The sequence below is a fragment of the Ovis canadensis genome, chromosome 8 (assembly GCF_042477335.2).
Source record: "Ovis canadensis isolate MfBH-ARS-UI-01 breed Bighorn chromosome 8, ARS-UI_OviCan_v2, whole genome shotgun sequence".
In the NCBI taxonomy this organism is placed as follows: domain Eukaryota; kingdom Metazoa; phylum Chordata; class Mammalia; order Artiodactyla; family Bovidae; genus Ovis; species Ovis canadensis.
Window position 1 is genome coordinate 86,162,221 of NC_091252.1, and position 24,699 is coordinate 86,186,919.

At 47.8% G+C, this 24,699-nt stretch overlaps 1 protein-coding gene and 2 pseudogenes across 2 annotated transcripts in view; 2 read left to right on the plus strand and 1 right to left on the minus strand.

The window, feature by feature from the left end:
• Positions 1-22,286, plus strand: part of LOC138444956 (UL16-binding protein 3-like) — a 47,515-nt gene extending 25,229 nt beyond the window's left edge. For both annotated transcript variants that reach the window (XM_069598702.1, XM_069598703.1), the window contains exons 2-5: positions 15,886-16,149; positions 17,599-17,874; positions 18,514-18,670; positions 20,014-22,286. In XM_069598702.1, coding sequence (XP_069454803.1) covers positions 15,886-16,149; positions 17,599-17,874; positions 18,514-18,670; positions 20,014-20,200 — 884 coding nt within the window. In that variant the 3' untranslated portion in view covers positions 20,201-22,286. The remainder of the gene's footprint in view (positions 1-15,885; positions 16,150-17,598; positions 17,875-18,513; positions 18,671-20,013) is intronic.
• On the plus strand, positions 4,225-13,168 carry LOC138445163 (tyrosine-protein kinase RYK-like; annotated as a pseudogene).
• LOC138444961 (low-density lipoprotein receptor-related protein 11-like) overlaps positions 16,920-24,699 on the minus strand; it is a 53,703-nt pseudogene continuing 45,923 nt past the window's right edge.

Sequence of the window (24,699 nt, forward strand, 5' to 3'; positions counted from 1 at the left end):
TTATCACCCTAACACTGTCTGGCCACAATCTCAACTGGATATTAGGTTCCAATGGCCAGAAAACGGAACCCTCCATTCCAGTACTTTACGGGACCTCTATAACTTTGGCTGCCGCAATGGCAAGTGGTCAGAGATCCCTTATGTTCAGGCTTTCTTTGCTTTCCACCCTTGGCCCTCTCTGTACTTCCTGTTTTACTCCTGAAGTACTTTTAGCCCATCCTGGGCCACATCCCCCCAATACTATATCTCCTGATCCCTGTTCGGATTTTTCCTCCTCTTCTTTTGAGCCTTCTGACCACAGTGCACCTCCAATCGCCCCTAATCCCACTGTAGCAGACCCAGTTCCCCAACCTCCACCTTAGGTTCCCCCTCTCCTCTTGCTCTCAGGTGCAGGCGGCCACCACTTCTCACCCTCCCCCCAAGCCTGTTTGGAAGGGGCTCTGCGGCTTTGATCCACCCTGCTACCCTGCTACCTGAGTCTCAAGTCCCATCCGACCTCCCTAAATCCCCTCCTCACACCTGGCTGCAAAGGGCCTTAAAGAAACAGGACCTTGAATCTCTCCTGCTCCCCTCCTTCTCTTAGTAGAGGTGGCTGGTACAGAAGGCATTGTTCGGGTACACGTCTCATTCCCCCTCTCCGATTTATCTCAAATTAAGAAACATCTTGGCTCTTTTTCCTCTGACCCTGACACTTGTTTCAGTTCAGTTCAGTCGCTCAGTCATGTCTGACCCTTTGAGACCCCATGGACTGCAACACACCAGGCTTCCCTGTCCATCATCAACTCCCAGAGCTTACTCAGACTCATGTCCATTGAGTTGGTGATGCCATCCAACCATCTCCTCCTCTGTCATCCCCTTATCCTCCTGCCTTCAATTTTTCCCAGCACCAGGGTCTTTTCCAATGAGTCAGTTCTTTACATCAGGTGACCAAAGTATTGGAGTTTCAGCTTCAGCATCAGTCCTTCCAATGAATGTTCAGGACTGATTTCCTTTAGGATGGGCCGGTTAGATCTCCTTGCTGTCCAAGGGACTCTCAAGGGACACTTTTATTTAAAATAATTTAAATACCTCACCCAGTCTTATGACTTGACCTGGCATGATATTTATGTTATACTCTCTTCTACCCTCCTCCCAGAAGAGAAAGAACAAGTCTGTCAAGCTTCTCAGGCTCATGCGCATGAAATACATCAAACTGATGGTACTAAACCTGTAGACCTAGGTGCCATTCCCAGGGGCACCTGGGCCTGATTGGGCCTACCAGGCAGGACATCTGGGGTGAACAGCCCATAATCACATGGTGACTTGCCTTACTACAGCCCTCCAAAAAGCAGGACATAAGGCTGTTAACTTTGATAAACTCAAAGAAATAACTCAAAGATCAGATGAAAATGCAGCACAAATTCTAGCTAGATTAACAGAAGGCATTGTTCTGTTAACCTAGCTAGAATTCTATCCCTACAAAAATATACAAAATTAGATCCAACTTCAAAAGAAGGTACTATTGTCCTGAATACCCATTTTACTTCCCAATCATCCCCAGACATTCAAAAAAAGCTAAAAGAGGCAGAGAGGAAGGCCCTCAAACCTCTCAATGAGATCTTTAAAATTTGGCTTTAAAATTTTTCAATAAATGGGAAGAACAGGCAAAACTAGTAAAGGCTCGAAGAGATCAGGCTAAATATCATCTCTTAACCTCTGCTCCACACAGCTCCAAACCTTAATCCTCTGACAGAGAGAAGAAATCATCTAGGCCCTGTTGCAAGTGCGGTAGAGAAGGGCCCTGGGCCTGCTCACGCCCAAAGCCCAGGCCCCCTCCCGGCCCATGTCCTAATTGTGGCATAAAGCGACATTGGAAGGCGGGCTGCCCTAATCCCTCTCTAGGGATCCGGACATCTCCTCCCGGTCCCGAGCAGGAGTCCTCAGACCCAGCTCTGCCCAGGCTCCTCGGACTGGCCGCTGAAGACTGAAAGTACCCAGGGCCCCAGGCCCCAACTCTCATCACCTTTATGGAGTCCAGGGTAACTCACAGCGGCAGGGAAGCCGATCTCTTTTCTTATCAACACAGAGGCCACCTGTTCTGCCACGCCTGCTTATTCCAGAAAAACTAAAGTCTTTCAGATCTCTGTCATGGGGGTTGACGGTTTAGCGCCTACACCACAGATTACCAAGCCTTTGCCTTGCACACTTCAAAATACCCCATTCTCTCATTCTTTCCTTGTACTCCCAAATCGCCCCACTCCAATCCTTGGAAAGGATCTACTCTCCAAATTCAAGCCTTTCCTCACTGTTCCAAATCTTTCTCCTGACCTGGCCTGGCTACTGCTTCTCGAACCTACTATTTCTTTACCTCCCCCACTACCCTCCTCGTCTGTAAACCCTATAGTCTGGGATAGGGTTTACCATCGCCTCCCACCATACTCCCATTTATATTTGTCTAAAAGATCCAACAAAGTTTCCCAATCAACCTCAATATCCTATTTCCCAAATACATCAGCAGGGATTAAAATCCAACATCTCTAAGCTGCTGCGTCAGGGTCTCTTGTGCCCTACTCACTCTCCTTATAACACGCCTATCCTACTTGTTAAAAAGCCAAATCGCTCCTACTGTCTGGGTCATGACTTGACCCAGGGATTAAACCCAGGTCTCCTGCATTGCAGGCAGGTTCAGGCTACCATATGATACAGCAATCCCACTCCCGGGCATATATCCAGAGGTGAAAGGTGATGGAGAGAGATAAACTGGGAGTTTAGGATTGATGTATACACACTACTATACTTAAAATAGATAACCAACAAGTACTTATTGTGTGGCATAGGGGACTCTGCTCAATATTCTATAATAACATAAACGGGAAAAGAATTTGTAAAAAAAATAGATACATGTATATGCTTAATTGAATCACTTTGCTGTACACCTGAAACTAACACACATTTTTAATCAACTATATACTCCAATCAATATAAAATAATTTTTTAAAATTAATTAATTAAAAATAATAAATATTGATATCGAGCATCTTTTCACTTGCCTATTGGCCATGTGTATGCCTTCTTTGGAGAAATGTCTATTTAGATCTTCTGCCCATTCTTTGATTGGGTTCCCTGTTTTTATTATTGAGTTGTAACAGCTTTTCGTATATTTTGGAAATTAACCCTTTATCAGCTGCATCATTTGCAAATCTTTTCTCCCAGTATGTAGTTTGCCTTTTTTTGTTTTGTGTATGGTTTCCTTTGCTGTGCAAAAGTATGTAAGTTTGATGAGGATCTGTTTCTTTATTGCTTTTTCTCATCTTTTTGTTTTCTGTTTCTACCAGAGTAGAAGCCATCTTGAATTGGCCTTCTTTCAGGAACTTTAATTCCCCTTGGATGGTTGCTGGGAGCAAGAGAAAGTTGTTTTGTTTTGTTTTGTTTTGAATGACAAATAATACTGGATCATTATAACTTATGTAATTTTCAAAGTTGTACAATTATACAGAAAAAAAAAGGAGGGGCAAACAACCTGTAGAATTACACAGAATCCTTCTTCAAAATGCATCGGCATTGAAATTTTTAAGGAAAAATAAACAAATGGGACCGAAGCAAACTTGCAGTGATGAACTGGCCTAATTTCAATACTGTTGTGTCTCTGGGACTCAGGAAGCCCGAGTAGAGGGAGAGAGATGAGAGAAGGGCAGATCAGTGGACCGGTCAGGACACAGACGACGTTTATGAACTAAGTTTGCCACCTGAATGGCACCGGACACAATAACTGGGTTGGCTGAAAAGTTCCTTCAAGTTTTTATAAGATGGTATGAAAAACCTTAAGGAAACTCAATACAATGAAAAGGTCAGTGATCAAGGCAAGCTCGAGATGGGGAAGCAGGAAGCCCTGAGCTCTCCCCTCCATGACCTTCTTGCCAGAAATTCTTTCCTGACCTCTGATCAATTTCTATTAATTAGGGAGATCAAAATGATCAAACTAGGAATATTCTGGCTATCAGCTCGCGGAACGCCTCCAACAAGTGGGAAGAGGAGGAAGTGGCAACACCCTGGCTGCGAATTAGCAGTCTGGGGAAGCCTCAGGTTAATGACCGCAGGGGCCTGTCCCGGGCCGGGCCGGGGCGTGCGGGTGGAGCAGCTCCGGCAGCGCCAGAAGCGCAGTGTCTGCCTCCCCAGAAAGGATGGCTCCTCTGACCTGGCATCCTCCATGCCTGCAAAATCGAGATCCAGGTGGTAAAGGGAGAGATGGGTGGCCCTGAGACGCCTCTTGGCTTCCTGGACTTGCTTCTCATTGTCTGGTTCAGCGGGACTCCCGGGGGTGAGTTCCGGGATGAACCTGCGCGCGGGGGGCGGGGGATGGGCCCGGAGGGCGGCCGGCGCGAGGAAGTTGGGTGCGCGGGGGTTCGCGAAACTTCTTGCGGGGTGGCGCCGCCGCCCTTTCCTCTTTTCCCTCCCCTGGGTCCTTTACTCCTCGGTGGCTCCCCCAGGCTACTTGCGGGCTCTCTGGGCCATAACAGGGGTGCCTTGGTGGAGCAGTAATGCGGGGAGTTTGGGAGGTGACGCTAGGAGAAGAGGGGGCCAGAACGCTACAGGAAATGGTGTTGAGGCGCCCCCCGCCCCAGGGCTCAGCCCGGCCCCAGAAAGTGGGAGTTCTGGAGCCGGGGGAAGGCACCCAGAGCCGCCCTAAAAACCACAAGCCCATGATCTGCCCTTCTGCACCGTCGCAGCCGCCTTGCTCCTGTCCCCTGTCGCAGCCGTGGCTTTCCCGCACCAGGCTTCAGCAATACATGAACCATGAACTTCCAGATGTTCAAACTGGTTTTAGAAAAGGCAGAGGAACCAGAGATCAAATTGCCAACATCCGCTGCATCATTGAAAAAGCAAGTGAGTTCCAGAAAAACATCTATTTCTGCTTTATTGACTATGCCAAAGCCTTTGACTGTGTGGATCACAACAAACTGTGGAAAATTCTGAAAGAGACGGGAATACCAGAGCACTTGACCCGCCTCTTGAGAAACCTGTATGCAGGTCAGGAAGCAACAGTTAGAACTGGACATGGAACAACAGACTGGTTCCTGCTGGGGTCCAGCCCCAGTGGATCCAGGGTGATTCGAAGGTGAGGACGGAGTCGGCGTCTTTGGAAAAATGCATATTTAATCACAGATATAGAGAGATTAAAAATGGATAGTGTAGTAGGAAGATTAGTGGAGAAAAGGAGGCTGAACAACTTGGATTACGTGGAATAGCATCCATGCTCCAGACGGGAATTCAGCCAGAAAAACTGGAGCAAGAAAGAAGCGACATGGGGGAATCAGTCTTTCCGGAAACTGATCCGATTTCTTTATTTTTGGGTTTGCTTATATACCTTTGTTACACATAGGGATGAATACAGAGTCACGCGGGAGTCAACAGTCCTGACCTCTATCAAAATCAGGTGCTTCACATAAAAAGTTCTTAGGGATTTTATGATTCTTTCTTTCTGATAACCAAAATCTTATTTTTTTCCAAGGGTGTTTTTTCTTAAACCAGGCACCACCCTCCAGTAAAGTTACATTCCTATAGCATGAGGGTGTAGTGAGTTACAATCAAGAAAGGAATTTATTTAACCCAAGGTTAACATGATTAATCTTAAAGGTTAATGCTTATTTCTCCTATATGCTTAAAGGTTAATACTTATTTCTTCCTATATGCTAGTTATATTCATTATAAGGGTAGGGAACATGGAGATTTAGCAGCAAACATCAGCCCAACAAATGAAAATCCTTTCACCAATGCTCCCCTTAAGATCTATTTAGTCATAAGATACGATAAAGTTACATTTTACATAGCAAGGACACAGTGATTTATAACAAAGTACAGTGATCTATTACAAAAGAGAAAATCCATCAACTCAAAAAGTCTAGTATTGCTAACATCAAAAACTACCATATTTCCTTTTCTATAGTCCAAATATATTGATTAATATATTCCCAGGTGCCTAAGGATATGGAGGCCTGGCGGCAATCATTGACTCAACAAGAAAAAAAAGCCCTATGCTAATTAGGACTCTCAAAATACTCCAAAACTCTCTGTGCTGTTTATGGTTAAGAGGTAGTAAACAATCATGTGGCAGGAGTATGGATAATCCTGTCACACAAGCTAGTCTGTCAGCAGAGAGGTTTGACCTGAGACATCCTTGTCCCACCCAGAGCAGGGAATTGGCAGCAATTATTGACACAACAAATGAAAAACCCTTCACCAATATAATTCCTAACCAACCCATTATACTAATAATTTTTAACTCCCCAAAAGAATTTGCCTTTAGTAAGTCTAAAACATCTCGTGCCTCTCAGATTGGGAGGCTGTAAACAATCACATGTGGCCGGACGAACCTATACAGGTGGGCTAGATAACCTTCAGAGGAGTCCGTAAGCTGAAACACTCTTGTCACGCCCAAGAATTTTTATTGCCTTGGAGCTGCATGTCTACTCCTTCTCCGAGAGAAACGGTTATGGGGGAGAGCCCCCCGTAAAGTCAGAGGTGTAAGTGAGAGCATAAAACAGACTCTGGTTTTGGGGTTAGATGCTCGGGAACAGGGGGTTTCCTGAGACTTCACGCCTTTGCATATGCCAAGCCTCCTTCCTCATGACCTTTGCCATGGGCGGAGTTCCTCACGCTGGCCCCCGGCAGGTTCCAAATAGAAAAAGGAGTCTGTCAAGGCCGTATATTGTCACCCTGCTTATTTAACTTATCTGCAGAGTACATCATGAGAAACACTGGGCTGGAAGAAGCACAAGCTAGAATCAAGATTGTTGGGGGAAATATCAATCACCTCAGATATGCAGAGGATACCACCCTTATGGCAGAAAGTGAAGAGGAACTAAAAAGCCTCTTGATGAAAGTGAAAGAGGAGAGTGAAAAAGTTGGCTTAAAGCTCAACATTCAGAAAACAAAGATCATGGCATCTGGTCCCATCACTTCATGGGAAATAGATGGGGAAACAGGGGAAACAGTGGCTGACTTAATTTTGGGGGGGGGGGCTCCAAACTCACTGCAGATGGTGATTGCAGCCATGAAATTAAAAGATGCTTACTCCGTGGAAGAAAAATTATGATCCACTGAGACAACATATTAAAAAGCAGAGACATTACTTTGTCAACAAAGGTCCATCTAGTCAAGGCTATGGTTTTTCCAGTGGTCATGTATGGATGTGAGAGTTAGACTGTGAAGAAGGCTGAATGCTGAAGAATTGATGCTTTTGAACTGTGGTGTTGGAGAAGACTCTTGAGAGTCTCTTGGACTGCATGGAGATCCAACAAGTCCATCCTAAAGATGATCAGTCCTGGGTGTTCATTTGAAGGACTGATGGTGAAGCTGAAACTCCAATATTTTGGCCACCTGATATGAAGAGCTGACTCATTTGAGAAGACCCTGATGCTGAGAAAGATTGAGGGCAGGAGGAGAAGTGGACGACAGCAGATGAGATGGTTGGATGGCATCACCAACACATTGGACATGGTTTGGGTGAACTCTGGGAGTTGGTGATGGACAGGGAGGCCTGGCATGCTGTGGTTCATGGGGTCGCAAAGAGTCAGACATGACTGAGTGACTAAACTGTATTGATGATCTGTGCACAGAGCCCCGTCTGGTCCCTTCGTACTACTGATGAACTGAAGTAGATCCCTTCCCTACTGCTCTCTGCCCTTGAAGGACCACCAGGTCCCTTCCCTACTGCCTCTGGTCTCTTCTTGCTAATGCTGAAGGGAAGTAGGTAATTTCCCTACTGTTCTCTCGTCCTTTCTTACTAATGCTGAAGGGAAGTAGTCCACTTCTCTACTGTTCTCAGCCACGAAGGATCAGCAGGTCCCTTCTGAAATGCTCTCTGGTTCCTTCTTACTACTGTTGAGGGAAGTAGGTCCTTCCCTACTGCTCACAGCCCTTGAAGGACCAGCAGGTCCCTTCTCTACTGCTCTCTGGTACATTCTTACTACTGCTGAAGAGAAGTAGGTCCTTCCCTACTGCTCACAGCCCTTGAAGGAACAGCAGGTCCCTTCCCTCCTGTGTCTGGACCTTCTTACTACTGCAAAAGGGAAGTATGCCCCTTCCCTACTGCTCTCGGCTCTTGAAGAACCAGCGGGTCCTACCCTGCTGCTCTCTGGTCCCTGTTTACAACTGCTGAAGGGAAGGAGATCCCTTGCCTGAGATGCTCTGGTTCCTTATTACTACTGCTGAGAGAAGTAGGTCCCTTCCCACAGCTCTCAGCCCTTGAAGGACCAGCAGGTCCCTTCCCTATTGCTCTCTGGTCACTTTTTACTACTGCAAAAGGGAAGTAGGCCTCTTCCCTACTCCTCTCGGCCCTTGAAGGATCAGCAGGTCCCTTCCCTACTGCTCTCTCGTTCCTTCTTAATACTGCTGAGGGAAGTAGGCCCCTTCCCTACTCCTCTGGGCCCTTGAAGACCAGCAGGTCCTTTCCCTACTGCTGTCTGGTCCCCTCTTACTACTGCTGAAGGGAAGTAAGTCCCTTCCCTACAGCTCTCGGCGTCTGAAGTACCAGGCAGTCCCTTCCTTACTGCTCTCTGGCCCCTGCCTACTACGGCTGAAGAGATGTACCTCCCTTCCCTACTGCTCTCTGGCTCCTTACTACTGCTGAGGGAAGTAGGCCCCTTCCTTTCTGCACTTGGCCCTTCAAGACCAGCAGGTCCCTTCTCTAATGCTTTCTGGTTCCTTCTTACTACTGCTGAGGGAAGTAGGCCCCTTCCCTGCTGCTCTCGGCCCTTGAAGACCAGTAGGTCCCTTCCCTACGGCTCTCTGGTTCCTTCTTAATACTGCTGAGGGAAGTACGCCCCTTCCCTACTCCTCTCGGCCTTTGAAGACCAGCAAGTCACTTACTAATGCTCCCTGGTCCCTTCTTACTACTGCTCAAGGGACGTAGGTCCCTTTGCTACAGTCTCGAAGCTTGAAGGTCCAGACAGTCCCTTCCCTACTGTTCTCTGGCCCCTTCTTACTACGGCTGAAGAGATGTACCTCCCTTCCATACTGTTCTCGGCAAAGGAAAGACCGGCAGATCCTTCCTTATGACTCTCTGGTCCCTTCTTACTATTGCCGAAGAGATGTACCTCCCTTCCCTACTGCTCTCTGGTCCCTCCTTACTACTGCTGAAGGGAAGTAGATAATTTCCCTACTGTTCTCTCGTCCTTTCTTACTACTGCTGAGGGAAGTAGCCCCCTTCCATACTGTTCTCGGCAAGGAAAGACCGACAGGTCTCTCTGGCCCCTTCAACTACTGCTGAAGAGATGTACCTCCCTTCGCTACTTCTCTCTGGTTCCTTCTTACTACTGTTGAGGGAAGTAGGCCCCTTCCCTGCTGCTCTCGGCCCTTGAAGAGCAGCAGGTCCCTTCCCTACAGCTCTCTGTACCCTTTCACTACTGCTGAAGGGAAGTAGGCCACTTCTCTACTGTTCTCAGCCCTTGTAGAATCAGCAGGTCCCTTATGAACTGCTCTCTCGTCCCTTGTTACTACTGCTGAGGGAAGTAGGCCCCTTCCTTTCTCCTCTCGGCCCTTGAAGACCAGCAGGTCCCTTCCCTACTGCTCTCTGGTCCCTTCTTACTACTTCTGAAGGGAAGTAGGTCCCTTCCCTACAGCTCTCAGCGCCTGAAGGACCAAGCACTCCCTTCCCTAGCACTCTCTACCCACTTCTTACTACTGCTGAAGAGATGTACCTCCCTTCCATACTGCTCTCGGCAAACAAAGGATGGGCAGGTCCTTCCTTATGATTCTCTGGTCCCTTTTTCTATTGCAGAAGAGATGTACCTCCCTTCCCTACTGCTCTCTGGCTCCTTCTTACTACTGCTGAGGTAATAGGCCCTTTCCCTACTGCTCTTGATCCTTGAAGACCAACAGGTCCCTTCCTAATGCTTTCTGGTTCCTTCTTACTACTGCTGAGGGAAGTAGGCCCCTTCCCTACTGCACTTGGCCCTTGAAGACCAGCAGGTCCCTTCTCTAATGCTCTCTGGTTCCTTCTTACTACTGCTGAGGGAAGTAGGCCCATTCCCTACTTCTCTCAGCCCTTGAAGACCAGCAGGTCCCTTCCTAATGCTCTCTGGCTCCTTCTTACTACTGCTGAGGGAAATAGGCCCCTTCCCTTCTGCTCTCGGCCCTTGAAGAGCAGCAGGTCCCTTCCCTACAGCTCTCTGTTCCCTTTTCACTACTGCTGAAGGGAAGTAGGCCACTTCTCTACTGTTTTCGGCCCTTGTAGGATCAGCAGGTCCCTTATGAACTGCTCTCTCGTCCCTTCTTACTACTGCTGAGGTAACAGGCCCTTTCCCTACTGCTCTTGATCCTTGAAGACCAACAGGTCCCTTCCTAATCCTTTCTGGTTCCTTCTTACTACTGCTGAAGGAAGTAGGCCCCTTCCCTGCTGCTCTTGGCCCTTGAAGACCAGTGAGTCCCTTCCCTACTGCTCTCTGGTTCCTTCTTACTACTGCTGAGGGAAGGAGGCCCCTTCCCTACTGCACTTGACCCTTGAAGACCAGCAGGTCTCTTCCTAATGCTCTCTGGTTCCTTCTTACTACTGCTGAGGGAAGTAGTCCCCTTCCCTGTTCCTCTCAGCTCTTGAAGACCAGCAGGTCCTTTCCCTATAGCTCTCTGGTTCCTTCTTACTACTGCTGAGGGAAGTAGGCCCCCTTCTCTACTCCTCTCAGCCCATGAAGACCAGCAGGTCCCTTCCCTACAGCTCTCTGTTCCCTTTTTACTACTGCTAAAGGGAAGTAGGCCACTTCTCTACTGTTCTTGGCCCTTGAAGATCAGCAGGTCCCTTATTAACTGCTCTCTTGTCCCTTCTTACTACTGCTGAGGTAAGTAGGCCCCTTCCCTACTGCACTTGACCCTTGAAGACCAACAGGTCCCTTCCTAATGCTTTCTGGTTCCTTCTTACCACTGCTGAGGGAAGTAGGCCCCTTCCCTGCTGCTTTTGGCCGTTGAAGACCAGTGGGTCCCTTCCCTACTGCTCTCTGGTTCCTTCTTACTAATGCTGAAGGAAGTAGGCCCCTTCCCTACTGCCCTTGACCCTTGAAGTCCAGCAGGTCCCTTCCTAATGCTCTCTGGTTCCTTCTTACTACTGCTGAGGGAAGTAGGCCCCTTCCCTAATCCTCTCGGCCCTTGAGGACCAACAGGTCTCTTCGTAATGCTCTCTGGTCCCTCATTACTACTGCTGAAGGGAAGTAGCTCCCTTACATACTGTCCTTGGCAAAAGAAGGCGTGGCAGGTCCTTCCTTATGACTCCCTGGTCCCTTCTTACTATGCTGAAGAGATGTACCTCCCTTCCCTACTGCACTCTGGTCCGTTCTTTCTTCTCCTGAAGTGAAGTAGGCCCCTTCCCTACTGCTCTCGGCCCTAGAGGGCCACAGGTCCCTTCCCTACTGCTCTCTGATCCCTTCTTACTACTGCTGAAGGGAATTAGGTCCCTTTCCTACTTGCTCTGGGCCCTTGAAGGACCAGTGCTCTTCATCACGGATCAGCTAACACCAGCAGGGTGGCCAGTGTAGGAGCTATTCATCTATCAATGGCTTGGGCTGGGTGGGCGGCAGCAGGTGGCCTGGTTTCTCCTTGGCGGTGGAGGCGGGCACTCACAGCAGGATGGATGTACAGGGCTGTCTCCCTGGGATGGGGATCTGCAGGCTGCCACTCGTACAGCTTGGGTTCGCTATGCTGCCTGCAGACTGGGCCCCCCCCTGCCCCCAGAACTCCCACGCACTGTATCACTGTTTGGGCTCGAGCTGTCCTGTCCTGGAAAAGTAGATTCTGAAGTTATGATACTAAATGCAGCTCAACTTGACAGTAACTTCAAAAAGCTTCACATCTTAGAGTTGAAACGAAGGAAAAGTTGCCATCCAGAAATTGAGGAAGGAAAACTTCAGCCTTGGACAAAACGACGAGCAGAGGAACCCATTTATGATCCTGTACTTGCAGCTCCAGCTGTGTCTGCACGTGTGTTTTATATCAGCCTAGGGATTTGCTGTCCAGTTATATCTCTTGCAGTACTAGTATTAGCTGTTTTGCATCTTCATCGTATGAAAAGGATTGAACTGGAAGGTAGTATCAGCGCCAGCAGTAGTTCCCAAGGGCTGTCTCAGTCCCAGTCATTCCCAGATGTCTCAGTATATGAGAGGCAACACACCCAACAGTACAAGTCCCATGTCCAGTTATCCAACCTTGTGGGTAGAGTAGGACTTGAGAAGTGTCGCTCTTTCGGAGGCCAGAGCTAAGGTGAATGATATCAAAATATCTATCCAGGGAGAGGAACTCAAAAGAAGTACTCTAAGAAGGTACCTTTTGGTGTACTATCCATGGAGTTTATGGAGATGAAAAAGATCCAGATAAAAAGCAACAAGCATTTGTAAAAACAATTAGAGATCGAGCTTCTGAAATTCAGGTGACAGCGATGCTCCCTGAAAGTTGTGAGCTACGAGATCTTCATCACAGAAATCATCCTATTACCCATGTGTGAACAGAAAAAGGGGGAAAGCCCATGGTGATTGCCTTACATGAACTGGGGGTATCTTAAATTGTTTTTATGACAGTGCAAAGTTGTAGAGGCCAATAGTCTGCAGGAAACTTCTCAACAAAACCTAGTTCACATGGCTGCTCAGATTGCCTGTGGAATGAGCTACCTGGTCAGAAGGATGTCATCCACAAAGACGTGGCAGCCAGGAGCTCCATCATTGATGACAACTTCAAGTTAAGAGCAAAGCCAATCCCTCTCCAAGTCTTGTTCCCCATGGACTCTCACTGTCTAGGGAACAGCAAACACATGGGATCAATGGATGGCTTTTGAAAGTCTGGTTAATAATGAGTTCTCCAGCCTTCCCTGGTGATCCAGTGGCTAAGACTCCACACTTCAATGCAGGGGCCTGGGTCTGATCCCTCGTGGGAGAACTGGATCCTGCATGCCACAACTAAGAAGTCAGCATGCTGCTACTAAAAGAGCCCATGTGTCTATGACTCTGACCAAATGTCCTAAGTGGACATCTACCCGTTTGATGTGGCTGCGTACCTGAAAGAGGGTTACCAAATAGCCCAGACTATCAACTGTCCTGATGAACTATTTATGTGATGGCTTGTGCTGGGCCTTCGATCCAGAGGAGAAGTGGAGTTCCAGAAGCTGGCCCAGTGTCTCACAGAGCTCCATGAAGCCCTGGGAGCCTGTGTCTGACTCTCCTCTCACAGTCCCCCAGTGTCAGGAGGAAGGTGCCTGTCGAGGCCCACTTGGAGCCAGCCAGTCACATACATCACCCAGCACCACAGAAGCACATTTGTCTTCCAGAACACCATGCCTTAGGAATGCTTTAGCATCTCAACTTTCGAAGACAGACTTAATGATGTGGAATACTTTCTCAATATCACTTTTATTAGCTTGAACTGAAAATGTTTGTGTAAATTTTTTACACATAGTTGCCTCTGAGGTATAGGTATAGTATTACAAAATAGTTTTAAAATTGTTTAAACACACACATTTGAACTAACAATCTTACTACCAACTGCTTTTTATTTTCTTAACTTCTACAAGGTAATGCAGTTGATTCACCTTTAAAGTTTTGCTTTCTTTCACTAGTTTTGGGAATTATTTGTCTTCAGCATGCAGTACTTTTTCTTAGGAAAATAAAAACCATCTGGAAGTTATGGGCTAACGCCCCCGCTCCTTTATTACAGAGTAGCTACCTTGGTCCAAAGTGCCATACAGGAATCCAGAGGTGTGAGCAGAGGATAGTGGCCATATAACAACTCTAGTGTCACATCTAGGCCACCTGCTGGTGGATCTTGTTTGTTCCTTGTGGCCCTGCTTATGCCAAAACACATAACCACTTCTATCCTATGATGGCTGGCCTAGCTGAACTAATGACATGGGGTTGATGAGCCCACATCACGATGGGCAACCCCAGTCCATGACCAGAGGCCTCATCTCTGCCAGGCCCCAGGCCCACACTAGGAGCCACGTTTAAATGGTGTGACTTTCTCCATTGGAAGTGGCATGGCCTAGCTTCAGGATACTCGGGGTCTGTGTTCTGAGCCTTCAAGTAGAAAATGGCATGTAGCACCTTTCTGACCACAGACACCTCTGACATCACCGGTTCTGCTGGGTCATCTGCCCAAGGAGCAGCTCCAGCCATGCTCATCGTTCACCAATTGTGACTGCTTTTGTGCTGGGACAGCAGGTTGCACCAGAGACCTAGGGTCTGCAAAGCCTCAGATATTTTCTCTGTACCATTACAGGAAACCTAAGGCCACAGTGGCAGTTAAATGGAGATAGGATAAGGACCACACCCCTGCAGCCCTCAAGAGGATATTGTGTACATGGACTATTGGAGGATGGGGAGGTAGAGTCTGAAGTTTGAATCTGGAATTCATTAATATGGTAGCCTTCACCCCACGATAATTTACTAGCTACTCAGGTCTCCATGCCTGTCACAAGTCCAGGGCATGCGAAATGACTGCTGTGTGGTCTGTGACCCAGTGATAACCACTGCACCAGAACCTGGGACTTCTGTCCATGAATGGCCTGGTACTCTGAGCATCGCTTCAACACTTGGGGGACCATGATGATGCTACGGTTCCTGTGCCAGATATTAGAAACACACTAGTGCAATGCGAATGTGAGAGTAGTTTCTGCTTCTGCAGGTTCACTTACCCCAGTAAATAACCATGTGGCTCTTTGGGAAAGAATGGAAGGACTTTTGCATTCGATGTGGTGATGAAAGGGCCCTCCTCTTTAGAATGTGGCTTCTAACTTTGGTGGCTGAGCTCTGAGAAGTGGCTCAGATCTGGAAAATGGGCCTGGATCAGATGTTTGGTAGGGATGGCTGCCTTTGACTTCCTTATCAATCAGCCTTGTGTTCTGTCTCTCTTTATTTCTTTCAGTGGTCCAGTGAGTTTGTATCTAGGTTCCGGCCCATAGGTTTGCCTTTAGGATCACCCTGTGCTATGAGCCAGCATCATGTTCTCTGCTGTCAGGCCCTGACTGGCATTGAGACTCCCTAATCACTTTGATCCCTGCACCTACTTTTCTGCTGCCCTAAAGTACCCCCACCTGGAATCTGATTTTTCCACAAACTCCATCCCTGTTCCTGATAGAAGCCCACAGGAACATAGTCTCTTCCCACCATCCCTGACTTTCTGCAAAAGTCATCCTTGAGCTGTTGGAGATGCTTCTCATCTACGCTTTCCTCTTGGGCTCCCTGGAGTCCATCAGGCTTTCCCATGGAGCTGGTGGGCTGCACACTTTCCTGCCCTTTCATACAGTGTCTTCCCTGGCAGGTTCACTTCTCTGAGCCTTGGATTCCCTCCTCTACCACCTGCCTCGGAAGTTCTGGACTTTCTCTTTCATGCTGTGTAGGCCAGGCCTTTCTCCAGGCTTCCAAGACCCATTCTAGTTGAAGATCACCATGTCTCCCCGGCCTTGCTAAGCCCAGTGACCCATAATTATAAACTCTCCCTTCCCCATTTTGGGTTCTGTGCTCATCCTCCCCACCCCCAGCCCCACTGGCTGTGATCCGCTTCCTCAGGAACAGCCCCCTCACCCTCTGCATCTCCCACAGAACACTCAGAGAGAAGCTGACAGTCCTGTGGATTTAGGCCTTTCCTTCTGAACCAGCCTGGCTGATCCCTGGGAAACGTATGTGTCTGTTAGTGCCACGTGGGGAGCTTGTGAGCAGAGTGGAAATGGGGCACATGCAGGGTTGTGGTGTTTCTTGCCTGACTGAGGCTTCGTTGTCTTCCTCAGTTGTACCTGGTGAGGGGTTGGGGGCGGCAGGCAGAGCCGTCCTGCTCTGTCAGCCCAGCCCTGCAACCCCACTCTGCTCTCACAGAACTGGGGGAGGAGGCCTATGGGTCTTCTTCTCCCAGCCTCACCCTCACTGCGCTTTGCCTTCACAGATGCTCACTCTCTTTCCTATAACTTCACCGTCGACCTTCAGCCCGGACGTAGACAGCTGTGGTGTGAGGTTCAAGGGCAGGTGGATGGAGAGGTTTTTCTCTCCTATGATTGTGGACATGCTAAGATCATATTCACAAGTCTACTAGGAGAAGAAGTGAAAACCATGGAGGCCTGGGAAAGACAGGTCGAAACACTCAGAGACATCAGGGACTGGATCAAGGACCAACTGCATGACTTTGCACTGGGGAAACGCATGGCCAGAGGTGAGTTAGAAAGTCCAAGTACAGGAGGGCCAGATTAGGGGCTCAGCTACATTCACTGTTTATAAGTAAAAAATATAATTGGATATTGGTCCTTCCCTATAGCCTGTTCCGGGCGCCACTTGTCAGGGTCTAGTCCTGGTGGATTTAGGGTAATTTGAAGCAGGGACTGAGTTGGCGATAGATTTAAAGAGAGATAAGAAAAGAATGTTGTAGATAAGAAAATAGATAGAAAGAGGCTGATATTTCTTGGTTTACATAGAAAGCCAATAAAACTTCAATATAAGAAGTTTGCCCTGTTCATGGAGGCCACAGGTGTCCTCCTGGTCTCCCGAGGGAGTGAAGACGCAGAACGTCTTTCCATTTAGGTCTTAGAAACCCGGGCAAATAAATGAACGCAGGGAGCCTCTATGTTCTAAGGGATCAGCCTGAAAAAAGAGAGGGAGAGAGAGAATGATTGACACGGGGAGACCAAGCTGTTTTGGTGAGCAAGACCTCATAGATTTATTTTTAAAAAGGACTATTATATCTTTTTCACAAATGATGTTGTGTACAATATCTTTTGGCCTTGGAGACCTGTGAAACATTTTAAGACCCTCTTTTGATAAAGGCTGTTCAACCAGAAAAGTTATTTTCCCTTGAAGTGTTTTTTCTTTATATGTCTAATCTATGTCAGCCTCAGAAAGTATCAAACAAAGTTACATTTTTCATGGAGCAAAGGTGCAGTAAGTTACAACAAAGAAAAAACCAATTAGCTCAAAAGTCTGATGTGGTTAGTTTCAAGGCTACATTTTATTTTATTTTATTTTTTTTACATTTTAACTATGTTAACAAATATACTCCCAGATGCACAGTGGGTAAGAGATATGGGAACTTAGCAACAAGTATTGGCTCAACAGTGAAATCATATACCAGCGCTATTCTAATAACTTTTTAACTCTTTGAAAGGCTCTATGGTGCCTCTCACAGTTGGGAGGGTATAAACAATCACATGTGTAGTTGTAAAAGTCTGGGTAAGGCAAGTTAGAGAGCCATCAGAGGGGTCTGAGCCAAAACACTCCTTTTATATGCAGGAGACTGTTAGCTGGAGCTCTAAGTTAACTCTTTCCAGAGAAAGGTGGTGGGGGGACAGCCCCCTGTTAATGTCAGAAGAGTTGGTGAGAGCATAATGCAGTAAGGCAGGCAGACTGTGGTTTGGGGGGCAGATGTTTGAGAAAGCCCAGGGGGTTTTCCTCGAGGCCTGATCTCGCCTTTGCGTTTTGTCAGGCCCCTTTCCTCATGACCTTTGCCACGGGTGGGATACCCCATGCTGGCTCCCAGCACCAGTGGAAGGAGTGGCCTTTGGGGAGAGCAAAGGGCCACATTAGCTGGGCCACGGGAAGTGGACCCAGGTGGGGCAAAGAATCTGTCAAGCCCAGAGGCTGAGCTCTTTCTTTCCCATGGTGGGAGCAGACCCCCTCACCCTGCAGGCCAGGATGGCATGTCGCTGTGAGGATGACAGACACATCAGTGGATCCTGGCAGTTTGGCTTGAATGGACAAATGAGTCTCCACTTTGATTTGGAGAATGGCCACTGGAGAGTGGATCACCCTGGAGGCAGATGGATGAAGGAGAAGTGGGAGAGTGACAGGGCAGTGACCGACTTCCTGAAGAAGGTCTCCATGGGAGACTGTCGGGCTTGGCTTCAGGCTTTCATGGTGCGCTGGGAGGAAATGTTGAAGACCACGGGTAAGTGAGAAGGGAGGAGAAAGTGATCGTCCTCTCATGGTGACATGGACCCACTCCCGTGTGTGTGTGTGTGTGTGTCTGTGTGTGTTGTGTGTGTGTGTTTGAGGAAGGGATCCATCGGGAGGTGAGTTGTTCCTGGGAGAGCAATGACCTGGGGATACTCTGTCATATCCTTCCTCCCCCACCTCCTGACGTCTCTCCTCACAGCACAGGCCTTTGGTCAACTCAGCATGGATTTTTGCTAATTCCAAACCTGTAGACATCTTTTTGATTTCTGGGGTTTATTTCTCACTGTACCCTCTTTCCAGAATCTTCTTTCAAATGTCACCAATCCTTCTTCTAGAAATCTGTCAATACCACCTCGGCTGTAGCTCCTGAGGACTGTATCCTCATGTCACCATCTCTGATGTCATAGCGGGATTGAGTGCCTGTGTTGGAAACCTTGCTCCCCCATTAGCTGTCAGAGCCCTGTGAGGAGTGGGCTCCTCCCTTCCCCCTGTCTCGCCTGAGGATCTATATCAGGGGCTTCCATATGATGGGTGTAAATTCTGCATAATAGGGGTACTGAGTCAGGAGAGCGAGGAGGCATCTGCCGAGCTTGGGGTCTGGACAAGGGCTTCACTCTTGCTCTCCTTGCAGCATCACCGACCACGGTCCAGCCTACAGTGCAGCCCACAGTCCCGCCTACAGAGCAGCCCATGGCCCCAGCCATCAGTCCCATCACCTGGATCGCCCTTGGGGTTCTTGCCATTTTTGTCATAATGGGCATCGTAGCCTGGATCCTTTACAAGAAGAGGTACTGAGGGCAGAATTCAGAGGGAAGGCAGGGGCACAGGGCCTAGTGTGGGGACAAGGAGGGGAGTCCCACAGGCTGAGTCACAACTGTTGCTGCTCCAGGAGCACAGGCCTAGCCTATCCCCTCCCCACAGTCTCTACTGTGGGGCTCCTGCTTGCCTGCTTGCCATGCCACTTCATATGAGAAGAGGCCTTTGGAGTAGGGTCTGCAAACGCCTTCCCACACCTTCCTCCTGGATTTGGGAATCCCATGCAACCCCTGCCCTTCACTGAACCTCCTCATCCTAGAAATGAGCCAGGTGAGTAAGACCTCATATAACCTGACAGCAAGAACTCAGACAAGCTCAGGCCTCAGTTCTGATAGCTCCTCACTGTCAGATGACAATGGGAAGTGGGGGCGGGGGGGTGGCTGGGTGCAGGAAGACTGGGGGCCTGTTGAAGTTGCACAGACTGCTGGCTGGCAGGGCCCAAGGGTAGGTGGTGTGAGAATAGCAGGCAGTCAGGGCGAGGGCAGGACTCACGGGGGCTGAGAGCAGCATGGGGGCTCCACATGATGTGTCAGCAGGAAGGGGACCCACACAGGGGCCAAGATGAGAGGGGCTGGGCTCTCATCCCAGGAGGAAGGGGTGGGAAGGCCTTTACAGACCCAACTCCAAAGGCCTGTTCTCACAGGAAGTGGCTTGGGTCAAGCAGGCAAGGCAGAAGCCCCACAGGAGAGACTGGGGGAAGGGGTGAGGCCAGGCCTGTGCTCCTGGAGCAGCAGCAGTTGTGGTTCAGCCTGTGATTTGCACCTCACCAGCCTTCTGGCGACCCAGAGCCCCATCACTGAGCGGCCCTGCCTTGAGCAGAGGTGCCCGGGTATGGTGGGCCTGAGCTGGGATAGAGACGCCCAGCTGGGGGGACCAGGAAGAGATGGGGGCAAGGACTCTGGTCCTGAGATCTGTGTGTGCTACTGGCTCAGAGGCTGGAGGGGAGCGAAGGAAGGAGGTTTGCCTGCAGCCCCTCAAGGCTGTCAGGAAGCAAAGCCCCTCCTCTGGGGACCTGCTCCCTGGTCCTTTATGCCCTCCTCGGGGAGGATCCAGACCTCAGTAAAGGGAGCAGATTGATTCCTCACTGGCTCCAGTCCTGAGTCTGAGCAGGGGGTGTCAGGGCCTGGGGTGACTCTGTGATGCAGGAAGGAAGGAGGAGGTGACAAAAAGCTGCTGGGCCTGGGGTGGGGGTGGGGGTGGAGGACATAGGAGCCCCTCAGTGAGGGCGGGGCTGGGGGGGTTAGGGAGGGGCAGCCCCAGGAAAGTGACAGGAGTTCCTCAGCCTCCTGGACCAACACCTGTTTCTTTTCTACAGGAGGCGGTGCTCCCAGGAAGCCCCTGACAGGTGCTCTGTTGGCCTCAGGACTCAGTCTTTCTTTGGTTGCTCTTCTTCTCCTGTGTTCACTTTAGTGCCAGGAGAGCAGACCTTAGGAATCCCAAGTCTGTCTACCAGTTATAACGACACGGTGGCTGCACCATCTCGAGTCTCTTGTCCCATCTGATGAGCATCCTCCTCAACATCTTTAATTTTTTCAAACCTAATTTCTCTTGGTGCTGAGTGACGGAATCCCTGAACTGAAACTTTCAACTATTTGAACAAGAGATCTCCACAAACAGAACTCTTTTAGTCTTTTTCTAGTTTTTGGAGAATTAGACTTTTCCCTGCATTGTGACCTTATTCTTACAAATGATGATATTGCTGGAAAAATACATCTGCTATTACAGGACTCAGGGATTTTTTTCTATGTCTAGAGAAACAACTTCAGTGTGTTTTCAATGGAACAAAATTTTACGTTGACTGATTCCCTTCATGATTTATTACCCTATTGGCACTGAGTCTTGCTCGATTTTTTGTGACCCCATGGACTGTAGCCCACCAGGCTCCTCTGTTCATCAGATTTCACACCAAGAATACGGAAGTGGGTTCTTATTTCCATCTCTAGGGGCTCTTCCTGACTCAGGGATCAAATCCTTGTCTCCTGTGTCTCCTGTATTGGTAGGCCAATTCTTTACCACTAGCACCACCTGGGAACCATTTATGCTGCTGCTGCTGCTGCTAAGTTGCCTCAGTAGTGTCCGAATCTGTGCACCTCCATAGATGGCAGCCCACCAGGCTCCCCCGTCCCTGGGTTTCTCCAGGCAAGAACACTGGAGTGGATTTATCTCCACACAACTATGGACACCTGATCTTCGACAAAAGAGGCAAGAATGTACAATGGATTAAAGACAATTTCTTTAATAAGTGGTGCTGGGAAAACTGGTCAACCATTTGTAAGAGAATGAAACTAGAACAGTTTCTAACACCATACACAAAAATAAACTCAAAATGGATTAAAGATCTAAATGTAAGACCAGAAACTGTAAAACTCCTAGAGGAGAACATAGGCAAAACACTCTCCGACATAAATCACAGCAGGATCCTCTATGATCCACCTCCCAGAATACTGGAAATAAAAGAAAAAATAAAGAAATGGGATCTAATTAAAATTAAAAGCTTCTGCACAACAAAGGAAACTATAAGCAAGGCGAAAAGACAGCCTTCGGAATGGAAGAAAATAATAGCAAATGAAGCAACTGACAAACAACTAATCTCAAAAATATACAAGCAACTTATGCAGCTCAATTCCAGAAAAATAAATGACCCAATCAAAAACTGGGCCAAAGAACTAGACATTTCTCCAAAGAAGACATTTGGATGGCTAACAAACACATGAAAAGATGCTCAACATCACTCATTATCAGAGAAATGCAAATCAAGACCACAATGAGGTACCATTTCACACCAGGCAGAATGGCTGCAATCCAAAAGTCTACAAGCAATAAATGCTGGAGAGGGTGTGGAGAAAAGGGAACCCTCTTACACTGTTGGTGGTACAGCCACTATGGAGAACAGTGTGGAGATTCCTTGAAAACTGGAAATAGAACTGCCTTATGACCCAGCAACCCCGCTGCTGGGCATACATACTGAGGAAACCAGAATTGAAAGAGACACATGTACCCCAATGTTCATCACAGCACTGTTTATAATAGCCAGGACATGGAAGCAACCTAGATGTCCATCAGCAGACGAATGGATAAGAAAGCTGTGGTACATACACACAATGGAGTATTACTCAGCCATTAAAAAGAATACATTTGAATCAGTTCTAATGAGGTGGATGAAACTGGAGCCTATTATACAGAGTGAAGTAAGCCAGAAAGAAAAACACCAATACAGTATACTAACACATCTATACGGAATTTAGAAAGATGTTAATGATAACCCTGTATGCAAGACAGCAAAGAGACACGGATGTATAGAACAGACTTTTTGGACTCTGTGGGAGAGGGAGAGGGTGTGATGATTTGGGAGAATGGCATTGAAACGTGTACTATCATGTAAGAAACGAATCGCCAGTCTATGTTCAATACAGAATACAGGATGCTTGGGGCTGGTGCACCGGGATGACCTAGAGAGATGATATGGGGAGGGAGATGGGAGGGAGGTTCAGGATGGGGAACTCATGTACACCCGTGGTGGATTCATGTCAATGTATGGCAAAACCAATACAGTATTGTGAAGTAAAATAAAGTAAAAACAAACAAACACTGGAGTGGGTTGCTCTTCCTTCTCCAATGCATGAAAGTGAAAAGTGAAAGTGAAGTCACTCAGTTGTGTCTGACTCCTAGCGACCCCATGGACTGCAGCCTACCAGGCTCCTCCCTTTTACTGATCCTTAAATTAATATTGCAAAAGAGTTAAGTACTTCATGCCTGTTTTCTAATCCAGGAGAAAAGTCATGGTATTTGAGCCTTCCCCCTGGTTATGGGGTTAAATAAAACCAATGATAATGCTTTATTTCTTGTGGAAACAGAGAATTCCTAAACAAACATGGAGTCCAGTTGTGGAGTGATGCTTAAATTCTCTGGATTTTCAAATGTATATTTCACCATATCCCAACACTAGGTCATATATTCACCCTACTACGCAGCCATCCCAATGTTAGTTCTAGGCTAGAAGTTCAGTTCAGTTCAGTTCAGTCGCTCAGTCGTGTCCGACTCTTTGCGACCCCATGAATCACAGCCGCCAGGCCTCTCTGTCCATCACCAACTCCCGGAGTTCATCCAGACTCCAGTCCATCGAGTCAGTGATGCCATCCAGCCATCTCATCCTTGGTCGTCCCCTTCTCCTCCTGCCCCCAATCCCTCCCAGCATCAAAGTCTTTTCCAGTGTGTCCACTCTTCGTATGAGGTGGCCAAAGTACTGGAGTTTCAGCTTTAGTATCATTCCTTCCAAAGAAATCCCAGGGTTGATCTCTTTGAGAATGGACTGGTTGGATCTCCTTGCAGTCCAAGGGACTCTCAAGAGTCTTCTCCAACACCGCAGTTTAAAAGCATCAATTCTTCAGTGCTCAGCCTTCTTCACAGTCCACCTCTCACATCCATACATGACTACTGGAAAAACCATAGCCTTGACTAGACGGACCTTAGTCGGCAAAGTAATGTCTCTGCTTTTCAATATGCTATCTAGGTTGGTCATAACTAAATGGCAACCCACTCCAGTATTCTTGCCTGGAGAATCCCATGGACGGAGGAGCTTGGTGGGCTACAGTCCTCGGGTCACAAAGAGTCGGACATGACTGAGTGACTTCGCTTCACTTCACTTTCTTCCAAGGAGTAAGCGTCTTTTAATTCCATGGCTGCAGTCACCATCTGCAGTGATTTTGGAGCCCCCAAAAATAAAGTCTGACACTGTTGCCACTGTTTCTCCGTCTATTCCCACGGAGTGATGGGACCGGATGCCATGATCTTCGTTTTCTGAATGTTGAGCTTTAAGCCAACTTTTTCACTCTCCTCTTTCACTTTCATCAAGAGGCTTTTTAGTACCTCTTCACTTTCTGCCATAAGGGTGGTGTCATCTGCATATCTGAGGTTATTGATATTTCTCCTGGCAATCTTGATTCCAGCTTGTGTTTCTTCCAGTCCAGTGTTTCTCATGATGTACTCTGCATATAAGTTAAATAAGCAGGGTCACAATATACAGCCTTGACAGACTCCTTTTCCTATTTGGAACCAGTCTGTTCCATGTCCAGTGCTAACTGTTGCTTCCTGACCTGCATACAGATTTCTCAAGAGGCGGGTTAGGTGGTCTGGCATTCCCATCTCTTTCAGAATTTTCCACAGTTTCTTGTGATCCACACAGTCAAAGGCTTTGGCATAGTCAATAAAGCAGAAATGGATGTTTTTCTGGAGCTCTCTTGCTTTTTCCATGATCCAGTGGATGTTGGCAATTTGATCTCTGGTTCCTCTGCCTTTTCTAAAACCAGTTTGAACATCTGGAAGTTCACGGTTCAAGTATTGCTGAAGCCTAGCTTGGATAATTTTGAGCAATACTTTACTAGTGTGTGAGATGAGTGCAATTGTGCAGTAGTTTGAGCATTCTTTGGCATTGCCTTTCTTTGGGACTGGAATGAAAACTGACCTTTTCCAGTCCCATGGCCACTGCTGAGTTTTCCAAATTTACTGGCATATTGAGTGCAGCACTTTCACAGCATCATCTTTCAGGATTTGAAATAGCTCAACTGGAATTCCATCACCTCCACTAGCTTTGTTCATAGTGATGCTTTCCAAGGCCCACTTGACTTCACATTCCAAGATGTCTGGCTCTAGATGTGTGATCACAGCATCGTGATTATCCAGATCGTGAAGATCCTTTTTGTACAGTTCTTCTGTGTATTCTTGCCACCTCTTCTTAATATCTTCTGCTTCCGTTCGGTCCATACCATTTCTGTCCTTCTGAGCCCATCTTTGCATGAAATGTTCCCTTGGTATCTCTAACTTTCTTGAAGAGATCTCTAGTCTTTCCCATTCTGTTGTTTTCCTCTATTTCTTTGCATTGATCGCTGAAGAAGGCTTTCTTATCTCTTCTTGCTATTCTTTGGAACTCTGCATTCAGATGCTTATATCTTTCCTTTTCTCCTTGGCTTTTCGCTTCTCTTCTTTTCACAGCTATTTGTAAGGC